Genomic DNA, 22,181 nt, shown 5'->3' on the forward strand with positions numbered 1-22,181 from the left:
TTCCCAGTTCTCAACTCGCAGCGCGAGTAACGCGAGTAACTAAAAAGACATACCAGAAGCAGCCACGATAAGACCGGATTGGATCCCGGGTTCTCCCCATCGGGCCATCGGCTTGGCCGGGCTGTTCCATCCGGGCCCCGATGAGCCCCAATCCCGACTTTAAAAAAGAAGATGGCCACAGGGCATAAACGACGGAACGCAGAACACCAGGAAACTTTTAGTCAGCATCATGCATAGAGAACCATGAACGAATTGTGCTTTTGTTTTGTCGTGCAACGTCCCTTTATGCCACTTTTACAACGCTTAACCGTGCTTCAAAAGATGAAAAAAAAGACATTTTAAAGACCTTCCTTTTCTCTGATCTCCTCCAGAGCAGAGTCAACCTTCTTGACCTCCGCTTCTCCTTCGTCGTTGTCCTCCTGGGGAAGCTGGTCGCCATCTTCCTGAACTTCTTCGGGACCAGTAGCTTCGCCGCTAACAGCAACAGCTAGTGAATCAAGTCTCAGCATTACGTACAAGCGCCATTCTAGTCATGCAGACTTACTGTGGTAGGGCTCGTGGACGCCACCCTTCACCTGAGCCTCATCAGCACCAGTAGATGTATCATTCTCGGACTCGGACTCGGTCGGGGCTCCGTTCTTCTTCTGCATTTTAGCGACAAGCTTCTCCACGCGCTCGATCTCGGCCTGCAGGTATTTTATCATATCAGTATTTGAGTTCGGAGAGACCAGTTAACGATACTTGCCTTAGTCTTCGCGGCAGAGTTGGCCTCGAACCAAGCCTTCTTGGTCTCAAGATCATCCACTGTCCTCTGCACATCATCCTTGCCGCTGGGAGGGGAGATACCCAGACTCAAAAGAGTGCTCAAGAGAGACATAGGCAAGTTGACAGCCTCCTTGGCGCTGTTTCCTGCCTCTTGACTCGCAGGGGTGGCAGTGCCGCTGTTACCTTTCTTTCCCTTCTTCTTGCTCTTTCCGCTGCCACCAAAGAACCCGCCAAGCTCATCATCCTTCTTTTTCAATGTCATTCCCTTGAAAGCTTCGTCGTCCACCTTTCGGATTTCCAAAGCCTTGACACCCTCAACGACAGTAGCGGGATCGGGCTTACCGCCAGCGTGGGTAGAGGGCACCTCGCCAGAACCGTACTTGCCTTTGAACCAGTTGATGAGGACACCGCAGTCATCAGTCTCGGAAGCGAATGCGGGGGCACGAGCTTCTTCACGAAGACGAGCAATTTCTTGCTCCCGTCGTTCGGCATCTTCTCGGGCCTTTTCGGCCTTGAAACGTTCTTGACGAGCCTGTCGATCGGCTTGGACCTTAGCGTAGTATCTGTGCGGCGCATCAATTATATCTCCATTTATAGTACAATAGAGAGAACTCACTTGTCGTTGTCCTCCCTCCATTTCTGGGCAGACTTTCGCTTTCGGTCGTAAAGCTCGTCCTTTTTTATATTATCAGCTTTGCCCAAGTGTTCAAATCAAATGCGTCTTACCATCTCGGCGGACAGCTTGTTTCTCTCGTCGAACAATTTGCCCCTCTCCTCGAAAGCCTTATTACCCTCCTCCCTTAAGCCGTCCATTTCCTTCTTCAGCTCGTCGAACCTGTCGCTAACCTTCTTCGCTTCAGGATCGTCAAGCTGCTTCTTGAGCTCATCGATCTTGGCCTTGTCGGCGGCGATGCTCTCGTCGATGGAGCCAGAGGCTTCGAGAGTCTTGCGAGATCGACGAAGTGTGGTAATCTCTTGAAGAGCCTTCTTCTCGTCCACAAGCTTCATGCTGCCGGATTCAACTTGTTTGTCAAGGGACCTGGACGATAAAAATGGGACTTCAGTATGTCGTGCTCATGACCGATACTTGGAATGACTCACTCAATTCGGGCATCAATGTCAGCCACGCTCTTGAATCCCAACTTGTTCCTCTGGCCTTGGACGTCCTTGATCTTCTTCTGGACGCCCTCCTGCAACCGCTTCATTTCCTCAAAGAGCTTGTTCCTGTCACCCTTGAACTTGGCCTGCTCAGAACGGAGGCTGTCAAGCTCCGCTTTGATAGCAGATCGACGATCGTTGGATGTCGGCGCTTGAGAAAGGGCGATACGGGAACGGACAGCCTCCTACAATATATAAAATAATGATAGTGCAGCAAATCCAAGTGATGTCGAATAATGGAGGCAAAAGCAGTAAGGATTCCATGAGCTTCTGCGCAGTACTGGGTAAAGGTATCAGCCATGTAAACACTCACAATCTTCTCCTTGACAACGGCAATCTCCTTGTTGATCTCATCTTGCTCCGCATTGTATTTGGACTGGTCAGGCTTGGCCAATTGCCCACCGGACTTCTTGTCGCCAGTGGCTTTTGCACCGTTGCCGGCGTCAGAGGCAGGCTTGGCAGCAGTGGGCTTGAGAGAAGAGGTGGGAGGAGGCATTTGTAGGGACTGGCTGAAAGACGAAAGGTTTTTGAGGAAAAAGATATGAGATGGGAGGAAAACGATCGATGTATTTGAAGCGAGCTGGATGGATCGGTGCGCGACAGATTGCTGCAACAAGCAACAACCGCAGCAACAAGTCAGCGTGACGTGGCACAATGTTTACCCACCCAACCCAGAACACAAATAGATGAAATTTGTATGCATGGGGTATACGGACAACTGTTGCGGATGTTTACAAAAACCTGTGCACGCAGAGCGGGAATGGAGCATGTAGGGCACTATTTCCCGACCAACAAATCCAGCAAGGCAACAAGAACTACTCAAGAGGATAAATGAATGCGTTACGAAAGGCTTGAGGAAAGATGTGACGCACACGGATCGGGACAACTCCTGCGCAAACCACCTGTGCAAAGAATAGGCATGGAATGAAATACCACCAGTACCTCGCGCCTAAAATGAAAGGGGGTAGCCTAATTGACATAGGCTTCGAAAACTCATCATTTGGCACACGCCAACCTATCAAAGACGCCCTTATACATATTTACAACTCTTTTCCATATCGGTCTTTCTTTCCCAATTAACATCATGTCCGCCCCCCCTTCCGCCTTCTCTAACGCCCACAGGTAAGCCACAAATCTATCTTTTTTGGTTGAACAAGTAGCTCAGAAGCTGATACCAGGATCATAGACTCTACGTCAAGTCGCTCTATAAGCGATACCTTGTCAACTCCCTTAACTGGTACATCCGAAGAGATTTGTGGAGACAGAAGGCCATTGAGATCAGGGCAGAGTTTGAGAGAAACAGGTATGTCTGACTGTTGGGGTCTTTCGGTCGTGACGAATTGGGCAAAGGCTGTGATGGATTTGAACGAATTTATGATCAAAAAGGTCGGCTTGTGGATGTTGGATCCTAAGAGGACATGAGAATGAGAATGGAGATGACAAGCGAATGCCTGGATTACTCCCCAGTATGCGTTCTCAGTCACAGCTACTTCTTGACAATCCGTCGCGTGGTCCCAGATTCCGTATGCGGTATCGCATTCAGCAACAGTTGTTGACTGGTTTCACTAGGAACATTACCGATCCACGAGCTCTCGCTATTGTGCTCGAACAGGCGGAGGAGAAGCTTGCCAAAGGGATCCACCCTGACCCATATCGACGTGAGTACAATTGGAACTTAATCCAAATTGAATATCTGCTAATGTAGCTCCATAGCGCCCCTCTTCCCCGATGGTACCAAGTGGTCAGTATTGAATTCTGTCGTGCTATGTTTTGTAACTCTGACTGACGCTGTGGTTCACTCACTTATTCAATTCACCCAATTGCATACTATAGGGAACGAAACCTTCCTGTGGGTCACATTATGATAGTGATATCATCCGGTATACTAATGACGTCGCGTATAGCCACGAATGTTCACTCCAGAGGAGAAGGCCGAAGCATTGGCCGCGATGGGTGGCTCTGGTCACTAGAGGATGTAGTTATTAGCATGCACAAGTGGACAAAATGGCAACGGTTGTCGCTGCGTGTCGATCTCGTTGCTGCATGTGACGACCATCGCATTCGAAGCCGAACGGGTCCGACACTTAACTATTGCACCAAGTTCATCATGTGATTTCGCGAAATGCGTAGACAGCAGGCAAAATAGTGTGAGCCTTCATGGTCTCCGCTAATCACGATTCCAAGTCCTTGAACCACTCCGTTGAGTATTAAAGATATTCAGAAGGTATCGCCGCACATTTATGTTATAGGAATTGTAAGACCACCCTTGTTAATTGCCCTCTGCTGTCCACCTCTGCTACTACTGCAACCGCTACCACGGGCAACACTTGAGCGAAATCTTATTGCTCCGGGGTGGTTGTTATTCGTGACTCAAGGAAAGCCGATCATCACTGCAGATGTCAGTACGTAGTGTAAAAGCAATAATACAGCTTATACATGTGACCTAAGTACTTGCATAAACATGCCAATTCAACTCCAGGCTCCATGATGTTCTAAAACCCTTTTCTATGTCGTGGCGGCTGAACTTTGAACTTACAGCAAACGCGGATCGAATTTACAGCAAAAACCCATCACACCATGCAACGTAACCACAAGCGGTGACCAGTTGTCCCGATCCGTGTATGTTTCACTGACGAACAGCCGTCGGTCGTCATTCGTTCATGTTTCGCTGTTGGGATTGTTGACACCTCCGTCCGCCGCCCAGCATGCCTCCCCCACCTCCCCCACTCACCATCCCCATTCTGCTCCATCCCACACTCCCCTCTCAGGCAAAACACACGCTTCCCCTCCGTCCCACCCACATCGCACACTGGACAATCAACTCTAACTACGGCCAGTCCGCCTATACAGCTCTTGCAGCGCAAGACAATACCATCTGGGTCGTTGCGGACCAGCCAACACCACCTCTTGATGATCGCGACCTACTGAAGGAAGAGACATCTAATCCTATACCCAGCATCTACACTTCGTCACCGACTTCTCCTCGGCGCGCTCGGCCAGCACCAGCTCGACCGTCATCTCAACGGCCCCGGGCAACTTCTGCAGCATCTACAGCAGGATCATCCTCTCTGCGCCGCACTTCCGCCTTTTCTCCTCCACTCTCTGCCCATCAGTTACCTACGGCTACTCTCTCATCGGCTACTGCTTCTGCTGCTCCTCCTGACCAACATGTCCACCGGTCCAGCTTATCGGGGAGAATGGAGCTTATGGGGCAGCTCAGAGAGCATAACGGCGGCAGAGAGAATGCAGGGATGGGGACAGGGCTGGGAATCGGACGGAGAGGTCTGGCAGGTGTACATGGCCAAGCTGAGCAGCATTCCGGGACGACGTCTCCAAAGTCGTCCATGTCTCTGTCTACAGACACCGCCAGTACTGTCGGCATGTTCAGTTTCTGGCAAAAAGGCGCGCACTCAGACGCAGAAGAGAAAGGAAGGGAGATTGATGAGATAATGCAAGAGATCAATGTGGACAGAGAGATGGAAAACGAAAGGCGTGAATCTGAAAAGGAGAGTGGGGATCTGAAAGTGGTTGAAGCCGCCATACAGAGAACTCCGACTTCTGGCCAGGGATATGACCTCCCGGGAAGCCATGCCAAAAGTCATGGATGCGAATGGGGGAATAAAAAGGTCTGGAGAATTGTGTTGAGGCATGTGGATCGTGGAAAGATAGTGAGCCTAAAGGCCTTTGAAAAATTGGGAACCTTGTGTGTTTTGAGAGACGAAGGGTAAGTATGGCAGCATGCTTGGAAGATTGAGCTAATTGATCCCTTGTGCCAGACTGTTGGAGATTTTCTCCTTGACCACTTTGCAATGCGTGGATTACCTAGAGCTTGAGGGGCCCAACTCACGTCATTTGCAGAAGGACCCTTCTAGCAGCAATACTGCCACCGTCAAACTAGGACAAGTCTGGTCCTGGAGTGGTATACATATGGCTAGAAAGGATACAGTAAGACCTTCGTCCTATTCAAAATCATGACCAGAATGACTGACGAAAATTCAATAGTCACATATACTCGTTGCCCATGGTCTTCCCTGGCCTTGTGAATCACCTAGCCCTAATGGAGAAGTGACCCGAGTAATAATCTTGTTATTCAACCATGACCAACAGCCTTTGCTCGATCCTATTGCAAAGCTCGAGCTTCCTGGAGAAGGCGACATTGGGTTATGTCAGGACAATGATAGTCAGCATCCTTCCATAACATCCCATAAATGTTTTAGCTGATGGCTTGTTTACTTAGCTAATTATTTAATTCACGCAACTTCCACATCCTTAACATCATATCCTATCATTTTTCCTCAATGCAAACCCTCGCCTTCCAGCTCGCTACAGCTTCAGCCTCGACATTCATCAGCAGCTTATTCCTCTCGTTCCCATACCCCGAATCTTGAATCATCAGACGCTTCCTCGTCTCTGTTAAGAAAATCCGCCTCTTCATCCCGCCTTCTCGATCCCCATCAATTTCATTCACATGAAAAAGAACACAGCTTTGCGAGATTCCTTGCTCGGCGAACAGAGTGGTCCAAGAAAAAAGATGAAGAACATGGCGATCAGCCGACCATACAGCCTGGTTTGGGAGAGGGCAAGGAAGTTGAGAGGGACGGATACGGACATTGGACGAGAATTAAATTGAATGAGAATGGAGAAGGGGTCGGATGGGCTGACGATGGGGTCGATGTGAGCTGCTTCATTTCAATCGAAGTAGCAGCACTGGTAGGCTGACCGTGGCACAGGAGTTTCAATGTGACGGGAAATCAATGTGGGTTAAAGGGACAATATCATTCACAAAGGGGGTATTGGCTCGAGAGGTGGTATTCAGCAAAAGCTGGGGAAGGCTGGTCATTCTGCGTACAGTAAGGGTGTTTTCTGGAGCGAAATGTGACGAAACTGACTTCGACGAAAAGGATGACAAGCTTGCGGTATACGCACCGCAAAATGGTGAGATGCCCAAGGAAGGTAGTCGTCTGAAGTAGGTTTCGGCTGACTGTCTTTCATTTATAAACTAACGAATTTTAGGTTTGAACAAAAGTCTATTGATGACGATGTGAATGCGATTTGCTTGACAGAATCGGGAAAGCTCGTGTTGAGTAACAACTGCGCCGTGCAAATGGGAGACATAGATGGCCCTGTAATCAGCTTTAAAAAGTATTTGAGGCTTGAGGAACCACCAGCAGAAGAAAGTGGTTCTTTCAGTCATGTCGTGCCGTATGGAGTGGAAAACGCCCTTGTTGCTGATCGTGAGCCTGACTCAAATGCGCGAACTGAGCAAACATCTAATAATCTGCAGCTCAAGGAAATGTCTATCCCCGAAAGCTAGATAGGGTCATACACCAAGATAATACAGACCCTACCACGGATGATAGGCCAACTATTGACCGACTCGACGCAGCTGTTACGTGTATGAAGATTGTACGAGGTCCAGAGGAAAATGACAAGAAGTATCTTGTTGCGGGCGATGAAGATGGTGTAATCAGGATATGGACCGTAGAGTATTTTACCTTACGCTACTCTCTCAGAAAGAAGCTTGACTGATCATGCCCATAGCGAGTTCCGATTTTGCGGCTCCTGGACACTCTTTGCCTGGCCGGTAAGCGATTTTGTGCTTTTGGACATGCCTCAAGCTGGGCCTTTGCGTGGCACATTGCTTTGTACCTCTCAAGCGGGCACCGTCGGTATTATATCCCTGTCCAAAATGGAACAGTAGGTACTAGATTTCGCAGAGTGGAAACAAGCTGACGTCCATGATGCCCCTCAGGCTTTTCCTTATCCCGGCTGCCAGATCTCCTCTCCGTCACATCTATCTGGCAAATACCGACATCCTCCTGGCGTACGCGAATGGGAAAGCTAGGGTATGGAATACCGAAACACAGGAGTTCAGGCGTTCCACAGGGCTGGACGCTGCGGAAGACATGTTGCAGGCTGGGAAATGGACAAGAGTGTAAATATCTTCTCGACCATTATTGCCGAAATGGATGACTGAAGTTGACTATAGGGACTTGACAAAGCGACATACGCAAACACCTTTGACTGCTTGTGTGGCTCATCCATATACAGCGAGTCAACTTGGACGTCTTCTCAATCTTGATCTTCGCGAACTCGGTCGCTGGCTGCACTCTTCCAAGAACAATCCGCATCATAGCCCTCTTCCAGCTCTTCGGAGTCTTCTCTCTATTCTTCTTACTTTCGGAGTTAGCGATAAAGTCGATGAGACGTGTATCAGGAACCTAGGTGTGCACAAGCCTGAGAAACCCATTATGGTAGGATATGGAAGTGCAGAGTGAGTGATATTGCCATCATTCATAGTAGGCAGTTGTGGCTGACCATTATGACAGTACCCATGAAATTGCATATGCACAAGGAGTTGAGGCATGGCGAATATCGGAGCGAATCACAGGGGTGAGACAATTGGCAATCATAACTGTCTTAAGACCGTTTTTAGACTCGCCAGGTATATATATTCGTGGCTCTGACAGAATGATGCTAATTCAGTGTGATAGATCTAGAACACTGGGCTGCTGAAGTGATAGCGTTCTACACTGCGTCATTACCAAACATCATCGAGCCGGACCTAGAGTTCTTTGCCTCTTACTACATGGATCCCTCCTGTATGTGTTGGTTGAACGGAGATGAGCAGAAATACTAACGGATACCGTAGACGACGTTCATCAAGCTGCTAGGCTATTATTTGCCGCCAGAGTAGGGAGACTGTCAGGCTCTGAGATAGACGCAGTTGCTCGAACCAGAGAACATGAGCGTGAGTTGCTTATGGGAGAAAAAACACTTTTCTTATAAACAATCACGGTAGTGCCTATCCTTCAGCCCGAGGAACGCAAGTTTAATGGTTCGGCCGCCAATGCTTTGACCGTTTTAGGCGGCATTGCCTTGCAAAAATATCAGTGCATGGGTCCTACGTGAGTGACAATCATCTTTCGTAAGATAAGCCGAACTTACAGCCGTGACAGCTCGCTCAAATCTCTCTCTGAGTCAGTGGCTCTTTACCTTCATGAACCGAACTGCGACTACATCTCTCTAGCGGTGGAGCTTTGCTCGAAAGGTTTTACAATTTGGCAAAGCTATGTCGACCCTTCGGACCTTTTGCGCCGCCTCTTCCATCTGGCAACCAACAAAGAGCCGCCGTCCATGCCCTCCCATTCTTCCACTAGCATAGCCGCCCAAGCGCGTTTAGCTATTCTGTTGGTCGCTTCCTCTAATCCCCCTCTTTTCATGTCTACACTTTCAATGGACATATTGGACGCCAAAAGCGCCGAGAGTAGAAGTAGCATCATGAAGCTATGCGTCTTTATGGCCAGAAAAAAGCCCGCAGTGTTGGAGAATGGATTACCTAGGATAGCAGAGGCGGTTGTTAAGAGTCTCGACCCGAACGTTGGCAAGATGAGGGATGATGTCTGGCAAGCAGCTACTGTCATCTTAAATGAGCTCGTTCTGGCGTAAGTCTTATCTTATTGTAGGATCTGAAACTGAATTCCTTCGCAGATTTTCTACGATTGACTTCCATAGCCGGACTCAGCGCCTGGCTGTGGGGACACACGAAGGAGCCGTCATCATGTGGGTACTTCTGTGACCGTTGTGTTTCCTATCACCATTAATCCATTCCAGGTATGATCTCAAGACTGCATCTCGACTATACGTTCTTGAACCACACAAGGCCCCAGCCTCGGCCGTTTGCTTCTCCCCTGATGGACGTCGATTGGTCACAGTGTCAATAGAGGAGGGGTCTGTCACTGTTTGGAAGGTTGGGAGTAGTCTAAGCGGGTTTTTCAACGTCGGCGGTCCACCTAGGCAAGGTGGTGAAAAGGGAGAGCCGTTCAAGCGAATAGGATTTAAGAGGGCCGACGATCGTAAGTTCACAGACTGTCCAAAAAAACCAGTTCTGAAGAAAGACCCATAGGTCCTCTTGATTCAACTTCGGCATTAAGTGACGTACAGATAACATGGTCCGGTGATAGACAGGCCAGAGTCACGATAAGAGAGACAGCACTGGCATTTGAGACTTGATTGGGCGATTGAAAATGCCATGCAAATGATTGTAGAATGCTATAATTTCAACTAGACCTCCTATACAAAGTGCTACATAAAATCTTCTGCTCCCTTCCTTCCAACTAACCGCGGTATTATAGCAGGTTTTTCTACCCATTCTCCCTCAAAGTCATTTTCCTCCCTTTCGTTCTTGTGCTTCTTATTTCTTTGCTCGCCCTTATGTCTCTCATTATCTTGCTCGTCATCCTTCCTCTTCTTCTTGTTCCTCTCTTGTTGCTTTGGCGCATCTTCCTCCTCCCCTTCTCCAATATCGAACGAAAGCATACTCTTTCGCTTTTTGCTCTTTTTGTCCTTTTTCTTCTCCTTCTTATCATCTTTAGCCCCATTATCTTCTTTTTTCAAGGTGAACACAGGTTTGAAAGTCGTCAAATCTACGGGCTTCTCGTCTTCTGCTTTTTTCGGTGGGAAGGGGTCCCTGTACGCTTGCGTAGGACCAGCAACCTTTCCAGGTTGGTCTACTTGTTTCTCATCATCATCCGCATCCTCCCCGCCACTTTCATCGTCGCTGGCGAAGATTGCTTTGAAAATATCGATACTGGGTTTTGTATACGTCAAGGTATCCCTTCCCTGATTGATATCATCCGCCATGCCCACTTCAGCTATGGATGTTGGGGCTCGCTCGCCAGTTACGACCTGACTAGATTGTGTTATGAGGGTAGGCTTTGACGATTCAGTGGGAGCTTGATATGTAAACTTTGACTCCCAACTGGCATCATTTGCTGGAAGTGGTAGACCTTCTGCACTAATGGTAGAGGGTCCGGAAACGGCTTCAGAATCGGAAGGCTTTCCCTCTGGATGCGGATCCGCAACCCCAAAACGCTTGCAAAGCAACTTCACGGGGTAAAACTGCTTTGTCTCTCGAGTCATCTTCCCGTACATCCCGTTCATGGCTGCTTGTTCTCTAGGCGTCAGTTGCTTCTCAACCTTAATTTCATCAACGCCCTTTGGCTTTTCCATCTCCGCTTTAGCTTTTTCGGCGTCATATATATGCAGTCCCGGCTTAGCTTGCTTAAGATCTGACGCAGCGAGAGAAGATGATCCCGAAGTGAAACGGTTGGACATTGCAAATGACATGGGTTTGAAGATTCTTGCTGATGATGCGAAGGCTTCGAGTTCAGCGTTGATCTCGTCAAAGGAAGATGATGGTAGAATTGTGGGATTGGGCTCTTTGGTGTTGTACGTCTGAGAGACGAGATAGGAACGGTAACGCTCTTGTTTTGCTGGATCATCACCGTATGGGATAAAGCCTTTGAGAGCAGCAGAAGCTGTCCGAGGGGATAGTGGAGGAATCTGAACTTCAGTTGCAGGCACATGGATATGTTCAACGGATTTGGAGGGTTCGGGAACGAAAGATAATTTGGGAGGCGGAGCTATCTGCGCAGAGTCTGACAACGAAGCGAGACGTTCTCGATCTTTTTCTGCGATGTACTCATAGACAGACTTGGCTTTTGACATTCGTGTTTCTTCTCCCAGGGCGGCGCCGCGTTGCTCGTGAGTGAGAGGTTTTCCAGGTGCACCTTTTATGACTTCATTTTCTTCAACCTTTTTCCCCGGCTCTTCATCCCATTTCCGAGTAGTGCCCCATACTCGCGCAGGGCGCGAACGCCAATCTACCGGTATTTCGGGCATGGGGAACCTATCATCACATGTCAGCAAACCTCGTGACGGTTCTGAGATTGTTATTTACCATTTATCCTGAGGAACTCCTTTTGGATCAAGCATAAAACCTACTAAAACGGGCCTCCCATCATGCCAATGATCTTCTCCATCCACAGCCTTTTGCCCTCCCCCGACATCCGTTGATCTCATTCCTAGTCCAGGCCGTGCCGAACCACCCATAACGATTACATCATCTTCGTCGTCATTATGGTCGAATGCGAAAGGTCTTGAGGACGTTGAAGGACCAACGGCGTAAGGATCATCATCCTCATTATCAAGAGGTCGCGGACCCATCGCCGGTGCTACATTGATGCATTCAGCTGCATGGGTTGGCAAATTCAGTGGAGAAGACTTACGCAATCTGCTCATGCCCTTCCCCTTCTCGAACCCTAAGCCCTGCTTATCCTCTTTAGATTCATACACCAACAGTTTCACATCCCTTGGAGCAAAAGTATGCTTTCCAGCTTCCGCATCTTCGTGTCCGCTATCATCCATTCCTAGCCTAGCTTTCCCGAGTTTGCCTTCTTGTATTCTCAACTTTCGAAGAGTGACACGAGGTCCTATACCCTGCCCAGGTCTCCATCCCAGCTTTTGAAGGAGCTTCTCGCCGATAGACGATTGAGCCGGTGCTATTAGAGATTCCAATGCGGATGGAAGGCTTCGCTAGAGATCAGCGTCCGGCGCTCATCGTTGACAGAGAAATGTCTTACTTTTTATCTGCAAGAGGTTCCCTCGTCCCGGCAAAAGCTTCATTTTTGAATATGTCAGTGTTCTCTAACTGCCTATCATCTCGCATCTGCTGCAAATCTTCCTCATCCATGAAATCCTCTGGCCTTTGGATTTTTGAAGCTCTACTGCTCCGCGAAGACTTGAAGGTAGACGGCGCCCATCCTGTGTAATTATCCTTCTCAGCGATCGTCCAGTTGTGAGCAGATCAACGAACCTTCTTTAGATCCAGCAGAGTTAAAGTATCCAGCTGACCATCCACCAGTGAATGCTCCGTGGAATCGACGTCTACCCTGCTCATCTCTCACCTACAACACTAGTCAGACGGAGCTGTCCCAGGAGGTGTTGGTAATACTTGCCTCTTGCTTCCACTCGGGCACATATTCTAACTTATCCTTCTTGGTATCTGCAAGAGCAGGCAATGGAGTACCAATCTACGCAGGTATGTCAGCAACAAAAAAGGACATCCGAGAACAGAGAACACACTTGGACGAAGGACTCGTTCAGATAAGCCGAGTTGAGGTTCACTTGGTCGAGTTCTAGCTTATGTTTGAGCCTGGAGGTCATGGTTGGGGGGGTTACCCTTTCACAAGAGAGCTTTATTTGGAATATAAAGTTGAATAACAGGTTAAAGATGACGCTCGACGAAGAGATGGATGGCTGCAGAGGAAGTGCATACTAGTATAAGCAGCTGGGGAACGCACATGGATCGGGACAGGCGGACCAGATCGGTTTACATGTTAAAAACGAATTCCGGACGAAGCAGTGACATCAAGCTCCTATGAAAAGGCTAGTTAGCGGAATCATTTTTGATTAGAAATTGTTCTCAGCTTACATTCCCATGACACCCACGTCATGATTTTTTCTAATGATTTTGAGCCGCGCGTCGCCATCATATCCAACTGACGAGATGACACTGCACACGCACCCTTCTTGAATTGTCTTAACTGCGATAGAACCTCCGCTTCTTGACTTTACATTCGTCGTCGAGCATCCATCCCGCCATTGTTCATTCTACAGCTCCCGGAACACCATGTCATATCTCATTTCCGTTCCCGCGGGACGTGCGTTCCGCCGAGAAAACAGCAAATGGGTTGACCCTCAGCCCGAGAAAGGTCTGATTCAGATGAAGCTGGAAGACGACTTGATGCAGCTTTGTGAGTCGCTATCTAATAATATCAATGTAGTAGATCTGAAAGAAATATTACAGCTTGGAAATCTAGGGAAACCAATCGTGTTGAGGATGTAAGCTACTTGCGGCGGATACCTAATAAGTCCCAAAGGGTATGGAGCTAATGGTGTTTATGGCAGGAGCTTATCATCTTCCTTGGTGAAGCTACCTTTGAAAAGGTTCCCCAGGTGTGTTTCTAAGACAGTACACAAGGCCAGAATTTCGTAAAACTTATCTGTGCTTAGGACCCCACTGGAAGAACTCACATTCTCAAGTTCTCCAGTTCCAACCAGAAGTACTTTGTAAGTCAAATTTATGCTGATGCGATGGTCGGTCCCTGTTGACCCATTGCAGTTCTGGTTCCAACGGTTGTCCAAGGAGGGTGATCTAAGGGCCCAAGTAGATATCAATGAACTCTTGCAGGACCCGTCCTACCAGTAAGTTGTCAGATAAACCAACTGTGACGAATTACTCAATCGTATACCAAAGACCAGGTAGTGCCGCTCTCCCCACTCAGCAACTGGAGCGCGATTGGCCACCTACTCCTGGAGCTCCTCGTCTTACCAATCCACAGCCCGCTCCTGCTGCCAACGCCGATGTCGGCTCTTCTTCCAACACTGATACGGGCAGGGAGAACATGGCGAGACTTTTGGCGGAGTGGGCACGCGGTGGTGCCCTTGGTCAGCCTGAAGACGGTGAGTGAAGTATGGACCCGAAGTCTGTCGGGTGACCTAACTGGCAGTAGATGCACGTCTTACAGATGTGCTTTCGCCCTCTAATATCTCTGCTCTCATCTCTTCCGATCCCGCTCTGATATCCACCATCACTCCCCTCCTGCCTCCTGGTCTTTCCCTCCCGGAGAACCCTACTCCCGAGGACGTCACTCCTATTCTCTGTGCACCTCAATTCACAGATGCCATTGCGAGTCTCGATAATGCCCTTCGGAGCGGTGGCTTACCAGGTGGCATGATGAGGGAACTTGGTTTGCCTGAGAGCGCGGGGAGTAGTGTGAGAGGTTTCCTCGACGGCCTTGTAGCTTTGGGAAACAAAAAGACAGAAGATCAAGACGATAAGATGGAGGAGGATTAGAAGAGTCTTTTATATCACTGAACTGCGTGATTAACGCCATGTGCGAATTACAGGATTGTATATCATGCATGCGTGAGACTGATTTTCTTTATGCTTTACAAGCTATTTGTTGTCTTGCGCGAAGGATATCCATATTGGACAATGTAAGTTACCTATGAAAAAGGTTCATCGTAAGCATCATCTACATATTACCACTCTCTGTATTGCTTCGTTGTACATCACTTATTACTAAGTCGACCGACTTGCTTTGTCATCGCCTTGGGTCAAGCGAATGGTGCTTGATGAAAATTGGGCATCCATAACCTGGATCCCGAGCTTATTTTTGGCTTTCGCGGCATAAGGGTGAGCCAGAATGCCCCATGTACGTAGTATAAGTTGGGCATATCAGCTGAGATTGGAATGTGACATTTTTGTAGTTTCGTCATTCATTTATTCCTCTGTGAATTCGTTCGTTCTTATAAATCACATCCGTATTAGCTTTCAGTTTCCTCCCCTCCCGAAACATATTCAAGGTGCCGCCTTTCAACTCCCTCTCCAGACTCTCACTCGGTACGGTCCGTCCGTCATCCAGACAAGCTATCGCAGTTACCGCCACAGCCATCCGCTCTTTCAATTTCTCCAGACAACCTTTCCATTACTCAGCTACCAGGACTTTCGTCAGCACTTCCATCGCGAAAATGCCTCCCATCAACAAGGCTCAAGCTGAACAAGCCGGAGAATAGTGAGTGAACGTGGATTGTGAACATTCAGGCGAAGGTCATTGATCAGTCATGCAGCGACTACTTTGTCATCGGTGGTGGTTCCGGTGGTCTTGCCTCTGCTGTGAGTATACATTTTAGAGCTATTTATTATCTGAACCATCTACATGGCCCCAAAGACACTAATGGTGTCGACAGAGGCGAGCCGGTTCTTACGGTGCCAAGGTCGGTCTCGTTGAGGTTTCTCCTCGACTGGGTGGTACTTGTGTGAACGTCGGGTGAGTTAAAGCAGCATGTCGCCCCTTGTCAGATGATATAAAGGCTAATGCCTGCATTACAGTTGTGTACCCAAGAGTATGTCTATTATGAAACCCATCCTATAAATAAACAACTCACGATATAATAACCTTTGTCGTGCCGTCCAGAAATCATGTGGTGTGTTCAATCTATTAAATTTATTCCCCATGAGGACTGACATTCCCATAGGTATACTGCCGATGTCGCCGAGAACCTTCGAAAATCTGCACAGTACGGCTTTGGCAAGGAGGGTGAGGGCTTCAAGCTCGCTGCTGACTTCAACTGGACCGAGCTCAAGCACAAGCGAGACGCCTACATCCATCGTCTCAACGGTATTTAGTGCGTCAAGCGTCATTTTTCATATCATTACTAACGATATCTGCGATAAAGCGAGAGCAATCTTGAGAAGGACCGCGTCGATCACCATCAAGGTTGGGCTTCTTTTGTTGATGCCAACACCGTCCAGATCGAGCCTCCCAATGGCGACAAGTACACCGTGAAGGCCAAGCACATCGTTATCGCTGTCGGTGGCCGACCCACCGTCCCTTCAGAGAAAGAAATCCCCGGTGCTTCCTACGGCATCACTTCAGACGAATTCTTTGAACTCGAAACTCAACCCAAGAGGGTTGCAGTCATCGGCGCTGGTTACATCGCGGTGGAGTTGGCTGGTGTCTTCAATACCCTCGGCTCAGAGACCCATTTAGTTATTAGGCACAACGAGCTTTTGAGGACCTTTGATCCTATGATGTCAGAGGTCTTGGTTCCTTGCATGGGTATGTCCTATTTCACGTTTATGTGAATCAGATGCTGATCATCTGACAGAGAAGGCCGGCATGAAGATTCACAAGAAGACTCATGTTAAAAAGGTTGAGAAGACTTCTTCTGGCTCGCTTCTCGTTCACTTCGACTCCTCTCCTGAACCCATTGAGATTGACTGCCTTCTTTGGGCTATTGGCCGACACGCTGACACTGCCAAGCTGGGTCTTGACGAGGCCGGCGTGAAGTATGATAAAAGAGGCAATGTCATTGTTGACGATTACCAGAACACGAACGTTCCTGGAATCTATGCTGTTGGTGATGTAGGAGGCAGGATGTTGTTGACCCCTGTGGCTATTGCTGCTGGAAGGAGGTTGAGTAACAGGTTGTTCGGCCCCGAAAAATATAAGAACGACAAGTTGAGCTACGACAACATCCCTAGTGTCGTCTTTTCGTAAGTAATCTTAGTAGGGCCTTGATAGGCGGCTAAAAATTTACATCTTCCCTAGTCATCCCACTATCGGCTCCATTGGTCTGTCTGAGCCTGAGGCCAGAGAGAAGTTTGGTGACGATAACATCAAGATTTACAAAACCTCAGTGAGTTCTCCATTGATTACGTGGCGCTCCAGGTTCTGGAACTGATGGCTGTCGACAGTTCCGCGCCATGTCTTTCGCCATGCTTGATGAGGACCACAAACAACCCACAGCCTATAAGCTCATTTGCACCGGTCCTGAAGAGAAGGTCGTCGGTCTTCACATCATCGGTGAAGGCAGTGACGAGATGCTCCAAGGCTGTGAGTATTTCTTGAATAGGCGGTAATCGTGAAATACTAACGAAATGTTCTAGTTGGCGTCGCCATTAAGATGGGCGCTACCAAGGAGGACTTTGACTCTTGTGTTGCCATCCGTACGTCTGCAATAGATGACGCGACCTCCTTAGCAGCTGCTGACTTACCGTTAGACCCTACCTCTTCCGAGGAGCTCGTTACCCTCCGTTAAATATAGAAGCAGAAGTATAGTTGGTAGATGAATGCATACAATTCGCGATAGTTGACAGTCCACAATGCCGAATGCTATGAATGTTATTATTTGTTATAGGTTATTTACTACAAGCATCTACCTTACACACATACAATACAGGCAACAAGTATAATAACATTCAGAAAGTCCAAACAGTCCGTCTATTTTTATAATTACAGTGCTTACTTATGACCCGGCCCCACGGATACAGGCCTTAACTTCTTGCTCTTCTTCACATGTCTTCGAAGCAGCTCCAGGTCCATGACTTGACACTCGTCACACTTAGTGGCGAGCCGACGTGAGGCTTCGATGGCTGCTAAAATTTTGTGATGGGTAGTGGATGCCGGAGGGATTTTGGTAGACAATTCTACAACAGATCAGGGGGAGACGAGGAGACCGGCTATAAGATTCTTACCTTGGAAAAGGAGCTTGTACCTCGATGCGCGCTGAACCGGCATCAAAATCTACAATAATGGTTTAGACCTCATATCACTTTCAATTAGTGGGCACTCACGATGTCCAAGTACGCCAGTTTTTCGTCGCTCTGGTCGTCTTCCTCATCAATTAGTCCCTTCCCCCTCTTCTTTCTCTCGTCTTCCATGACCTTGTTCAAGCTTTCGGTGACTCCACTGACAACAACATTGCCCACTTCCCCGGCCCATTGTCCCACTTCTCTAATCAAAGTCTCTTCCATTTCCAGGAAGGCCTGAGCCACGCCATAAGGTGAAGCATCATGAAGGAACGCGGAAGAAAGATTGAGGGAGAGATCGAGGAGACCCGGAAGACGTGATAGCAATGTTGCCAGAGCAATGGATGTCGGTATACGGGCCGGCAACTGCGATCTCGTAGTGGTGAAGATAAGGGCTGGATCTACATGCTGAGATGCAGTAGGACATGAAGCCATAGAACTCGTAGGCCCCAATGGAGCTTGGGGCTGATGCTCTCCCAGAGAGCTGCGGCGTTTTCGAAGAAGTGAGGGTACTGAGCCAGTGCGGTAGTGACTTCGAAGGCGAGAAGATGCCGGAGGAGGCTCAGGTGGCTCAGAAATAGGACCAGTACTCGTTCGGCTGAACTGTGACGTAGGAGTGGATGTGCCTGCTTCCTTGTCTTTGGATTTGTTGGCGGCTGCCGCCTTCGCAATCTTTACACCATGTTAGTTCCACCGAAAACCTTGGGTTGATTACTTACCCTAAGACCTTTGGCTAGCAATTTTGCATGTCTGCTTTCTCCTTGAACGATCTCTCTTGTGACAAACCATGCTGCTATACTCTGCTGTTTGGCCTTCTTCTCCAATACGTCCTTAGATTTGCCTCTCATTATCAGCCGCCCATCGTAATCATCTTCTTCTTCGCCTGCGCTGCGATTTTTTTCCTGGCGTCCTGACGACGACGCAATCGATATTCCACCCCCTAAGGCCATCCTTGCCCTTGGATCATTCTCAATTCTTGAAAATTCTTCCAACATATGCGCAAATTGATTATCGTCTTTGATATGCACTAAACTCTGGCGATAACGACGTCTGACCTCATGCGAATGACGTTCAGACTCATCAGGTGCCAAGTTACGAGAGCGACAGCGCGGGCTCGAGGGGGCAGATGGGGAGTAAGGACGAGGAGGCTGAAAATATGAAGGCAAAGATAGAAGCTCTGGGGGAGTGTACGGCCCTAGTAAGGTTCGCCAAGTGTGCAGGGAATCGGAGGGAGGAAAGGGATCCTTTGGTGTATTATCGGTTGAGGAGCGAGTGGCGGCTGAAGCTGAAGGCCCAACATTGTTGGAGACTGGGGATGAAGGGGCAGTGCCTTGAGGAGACGTCGTGTACGATCCATCGAGGATATGGTCAACCGCACTAGCAGGAGGCGACCTTTTCTGAGGAGGCATTGATTTACTTCTTCCTGCAGTCCCGCTTGAATCGGAAACATCTTGAAACTGCTGCGTAGGTAACAAAGGCGTTGCCGACAACACTTCTGCAGTATTATCATCGATGTTCCTCTCCACACATGTGGGAAGAAAAATCTCAGGTGAGGATCTGTAGACACTTTCCTTCTCTTTGAGAACCGGTTTGCAATTGCAATCCCCCGTGTCATTCAGGTGTGGTGCGCCGCTTAAGCCCAGGTTGCTTATATCCTTATCTGTTTCGTGACCATTACTAGGCTCTTGAGTAGACCTCTGCTTCTGCTTCTTTTTCCCAGGGCTCTTGCCCATGCTTATTCTCCTCAACATCCTACCAAAACTGAGTGACCGTTCCATAGGGACTTCGTGACCTCTTGCGGGTGACAAAGGTTCAGGAGGCAAGGGCGGAAGGTTTATGTCTCTTGAGGTCGCAACTCTTAGCGATTGGTAAGAATTAAGCCCAGATGGATCAGGACGCTTCTCGCTAGATGAAAGCGACATATGCCTTGAAGTTCGAGAAGGTTGGGCAGGTACGGTATTTGAGAGATGGGGGGGTGGAGGCGCAGGGCGATAGGGGAACTCATAAAGTCGCGATGTTTGGGCAGTCGCCTTGACGCCGTTTTCAAAACTCCCCCTTCTCGAAGAATGCCGCACTGGCTCGCGATCAGCGTCAAGAACATGCTTGACGTCCTCTGGGGATTTTGATAGGTCTTTCCGCAGCTTTTTATTCTCCATGTCATCCCAACGCTTTTCATCTGGGCGTATCATATTTTGCCTCTCGGGTGCGGGAAATGGTACTTCTTGAGCCTGAGATACTACTGCAGGTGTAGCAGTACCTACGTCGCCTACACCATACATAGACCCAGATACAACGCTGGAGGTCAACAAAGACGTATTATGCCGATTTCGGGTGCTATCTCGCATGCGTGAGAAGAAAGAATGGCCTTCAGGGGAAGCACTGTTATCGATAGGCGCGAACCCTTCGACAGGCGATCTCAACATGTCCTTTCTTGTGGGAGTCTCTGAAGAACCCATTTCTCTGTGAGATACGGGACCAAGATCAAAATTGCTTGTTTTGATTCTTAGCATTCGCGAGTACTTGTCAGGAGTTGTTGTCTTTGAGGAGGTTGCCTTGGACGTTGGCGAATCCAGCAGTACTGTTGTCTCGTCTTGTACAATTCCTTGGTCCTCAACAACCTGCCGATTAACGAGTGGCGTGCTTCCAAACAAAACCTCTTCACTTTCTAATGGTATTTTAGTCAACTTAACACCCATTCTGGACCAGACATGGTCATTCAATGGTTCCCTTCCTGGCAGATCCGATGGGGTTGTAAGCAATGCCGACTGGGCGGATTCCTCCGTCGATGGACAGGCAGCGGAGGAGGTTGAAGCATGTGATGTTGCCGTAGACGGGTTACGATTGAGAGAAGAGAAATAATATTGGTTCGCAGGGGCTGCACCGTCTGGCAGAGATGCATTGTGTGTGGGAGGTGACAGTGATGGAAAAGGCGGAACTGGTGGACAGGCTTCCATGTGTACACCTGACGACAGAGCAGGCTCAGGAGATGAACGTTTAGAGTTTGTAGTTGAGCTTATTGAGGAAGACCTAGATTGACGTGGTCTCCCAATATCCATATCTTGCGACTTTCTTGACGCCTTTTGATCATGTATCATGGATGTCGGTCTCCTTTTCATCAGCCTTTTGAGTGGCCCTTCTTGTAATGGCTTTGTTGATAGGTCGTTGTCGCTTTTAACATCGGGGAGCATCGGAGACGATGACAGATGAGCATTCCGAGAAAGCACCGGAGATATGGTGGCCGACGACAAACATGAAGGAGACTCTGTGGGCAGGTCGTCCGTAGACAATGCTAATCCTACAGATGAGTCCCCCGATTGAAGCTCATCGGTGTCTGGAAAATACAATGTGGAGGGTGTTTGCGATACTGCAGCTGGAGATGAGGCTTCCGAAGAAAAGACTGCTTGCGGAACATGCTGACAGGGTGGTCCACACCGAGGCCGCAAAGGGGGGCTGCTGATTGTAGACTCAGCGAGGTCCAAGGAACTGACGAGAGTCAGCTTGCACTGTGAGGCAGACAAAATTCCTAAACTTACCCGCATGGACATCTTAGGCTGACATCCGTTTCGGCTTCACTTTCGCTGGTCATGTCCCTGCTAGACCCCTTATTCCTTCCTTTGAAACTTCTCATTCTCCCAAAATTCCAACCATGTCCTGGGGCAAATGAGTTTGGAGGATACCTGTTTTCCCCTGTTTTATCTCGTTTCTTCTTTCCCAAAGCATTCTTTTTCCCGACCGGAGATGATGCACGAGTAGAGGAAGGTGAATAGTAGATGGTATCGGTAAAGGAGGAAGAGGATCCTGCGGCAGCTTTCGACTGGGTCGACAGTATAGAAGGGGAGGATTGTCCAGTTTTCGAAGAATCAAGCTGAGGGGCATCTTGCAAACTAGCTTTCGATCTTCGTTTGACAAGTCTCATTATACCGCTGTTGAATTAGACTGCCCAGCCTTGGGATGGTTACTGGGGCAGGAGAAGAGTTGTTTGTAAACTGTTGGTGAAAAAGAGATGTGTGGAATGTTGTCGTGTTGACGTCAAGAACAGACAGCGGCGGCAGCAGTGCGGTCCAGGGATGCTCGCATGGCGTGAATTTGTGCCTCTCCCATCCATTCCCTTCTAGCGATGCCGAATAAGCAATAACGCTGCGATGTTAGACTGTCTCGTGCTCTTGTGGCCTCATTTTTGCACCTGTTCAGACCACGAAAATGAGACACAGGAACCCCTCGTTTCTCTCTTCGGCTTTTTAATCACAGCAATGACGTCACACAATTATCGGACATAGCCTAAAGCTTCTCGTTCACCACTCATCATCAGGGACCGAAA

General features: G+C 48.7%; 7 protein-coding genes; 4 read left to right on the forward strand and 3 right to left on the reverse strand.

The window, feature by feature from the left end:
* Window positions 1-210: 210 nt before the first annotated feature.
* Window positions 211-2,583, reverse strand: CNAG_02404 (nuclear segregation protein Bfr1). XM_012194736.1 has 7 exons: window positions 2,237-2,583; window positions 1,867-2,108; window positions 1,492-1,804; window positions 1,382-1,440; window positions 746-1,328; window positions 545-686; window positions 211-487 (listed from the first exon to the last, which is right to left on the reverse strand). Exons 1-7 carry the CDS (start codon window positions 2,417-2,419, stop codon window positions 339-341), a joined length of 1,671 nt encoding a protein of 556 aa, XP_012050126.1. The 5' UTR covers window positions 2,420-2,583; the 3' UTR covers window positions 211-338.
* Window positions 2,584-2,931: 348 nt separating this feature from the next.
* On the forward strand, window positions 2,932-4,057 carry CNAG_02403 (NADH dehydrogenase (ubiquinone) 1 beta subcomplex 9). XM_012194735.1 has 6 exons: window positions 2,932-3,045; window positions 3,110-3,226; window positions 3,493-3,581; window positions 3,637-3,664; window positions 3,757-3,772; window positions 3,828-4,057. The coding sequence occupies exons 1-6, from the start codon at window positions 3,008-3,010 to the stop codon at window positions 3,891-3,893; spliced, it is 354 nt and encodes a 117-aa protein (XP_012050125.1). The 5' UTR covers window positions 2,932-3,007; the 3' UTR covers window positions 3,894-4,057.
* Window positions 4,058-4,525: 468 nt separating this feature from the next.
* Window positions 4,526-10,023, forward strand: CNAG_02402 (hypothetical protein). XM_012194341.1 has 19 exons: window positions 4,526-5,647; window positions 5,700-5,868; window positions 5,926-6,103; window positions 6,161-6,597; window positions 6,654-6,773; window positions 6,825-6,889; window positions 6,937-7,157; window positions 7,208-7,409; window positions 7,465-7,620; window positions 7,676-7,858; window positions 7,913-8,197; window positions 8,253-8,368; window positions 8,418-8,525; window positions 8,576-8,674; window positions 8,726-8,831; window positions 8,883-9,368; window positions 9,415-9,486; window positions 9,538-9,779; window positions 9,830-10,023. Exons 1-19 carry the CDS (start codon window positions 4,629-4,631, stop codon window positions 9,934-9,936), a joined length of 4,371 nt encoding a protein of 1,456 aa, XP_012049731.1. The 5' UTR covers window positions 4,526-4,628; the 3' UTR covers window positions 9,937-10,023.
* On the reverse strand, window positions 9,914-13,058 carry CNAG_02401 (G patch domain-containing protein 1). XM_012194342.1 has 7 exons: window positions 12,850-13,058; window positions 12,723-12,797; window positions 12,581-12,671; window positions 12,348-12,528; window positions 11,994-12,295; window positions 11,666-11,939; window positions 9,914-11,614 (listed from the first exon to the last, which is right to left on the reverse strand). Exons 1-7 carry the CDS (start codon window positions 12,928-12,930, stop codon window positions 10,009-10,011), a joined length of 2,610 nt encoding a protein of 869 aa, XP_012049732.1. The 5' UTR covers window positions 12,931-13,058; the 3' UTR covers window positions 9,914-10,008.
* A 216-nt stretch (window positions 13,059-13,274) lies between these two features.
* CNAG_02400 (hypothetical protein) lies at window positions 13,275-14,798 on the forward strand. XM_012194343.1 has 7 exons: window positions 13,275-13,520; window positions 13,574-13,608; window positions 13,675-13,722; window positions 13,780-13,836; window positions 13,889-13,971; window positions 14,024-14,229; window positions 14,280-14,798. The coding sequence occupies exons 1-7, from the start codon at window positions 13,397-13,399 to the stop codon at window positions 14,621-14,623; spliced, it is 897 nt and encodes a 298-aa protein (XP_012049733.1). The 5' UTR covers window positions 13,275-13,396; the 3' UTR covers window positions 14,624-14,798.
* Window positions 14,799-14,813: 15 nt separating this feature from the next.
* CNAG_02399 (glutathione-disulfide reductase) lies at window positions 14,814-17,512 on the forward strand. XM_012194734.1 has 13 exons: window positions 14,814-14,965; window positions 15,040-15,344; window positions 15,400-15,445; window positions 15,520-15,599; window positions 15,662-15,675; window positions 15,747-15,756; window positions 15,808-15,957; window positions 16,009-16,391; window positions 16,441-16,828; window positions 16,884-16,971; window positions 17,030-17,168; window positions 17,222-17,281; window positions 17,336-17,512. Exons 2-13 carry the CDS (start codon window positions 15,301-15,303, stop codon window positions 17,371-17,373), a joined length of 1,440 nt encoding a protein of 479 aa, XP_012050124.1. The 5' UTR covers window positions 14,814-14,965; window positions 15,040-15,300; the 3' UTR covers window positions 17,374-17,512.
* CNAG_02398 (hypothetical protein) lies at window positions 17,390-22,056 on the reverse strand. XM_012194344.1 has 5 exons: window positions 21,397-22,056; window positions 18,583-21,346; window positions 17,909-18,535; window positions 17,810-17,858; window positions 17,390-17,761 (listed from the first exon to the last, which is right to left on the reverse strand). Exons 1-5 carry the CDS (start codon window positions 21,777-21,779, stop codon window positions 17,577-17,579), a joined length of 4,008 nt encoding a protein of 1,335 aa, XP_012049734.1. The 5' UTR covers window positions 21,780-22,056; the 3' UTR covers window positions 17,390-17,576.
* Between the last annotated feature and the right edge of the window lie 125 nt (window positions 22,057-22,181).

This window comes from Cryptococcus neoformans, chromosome 6, assembly GCF_000149245.1.
Source record: "Cryptococcus neoformans var. grubii H99 chromosome 6, complete sequence".
Taxonomy (NCBI): Eukaryota; Fungi; Basidiomycota; class Tremellomycetes; order Tremellales; family Cryptococcaceae; genus Cryptococcus; species Cryptococcus neoformans.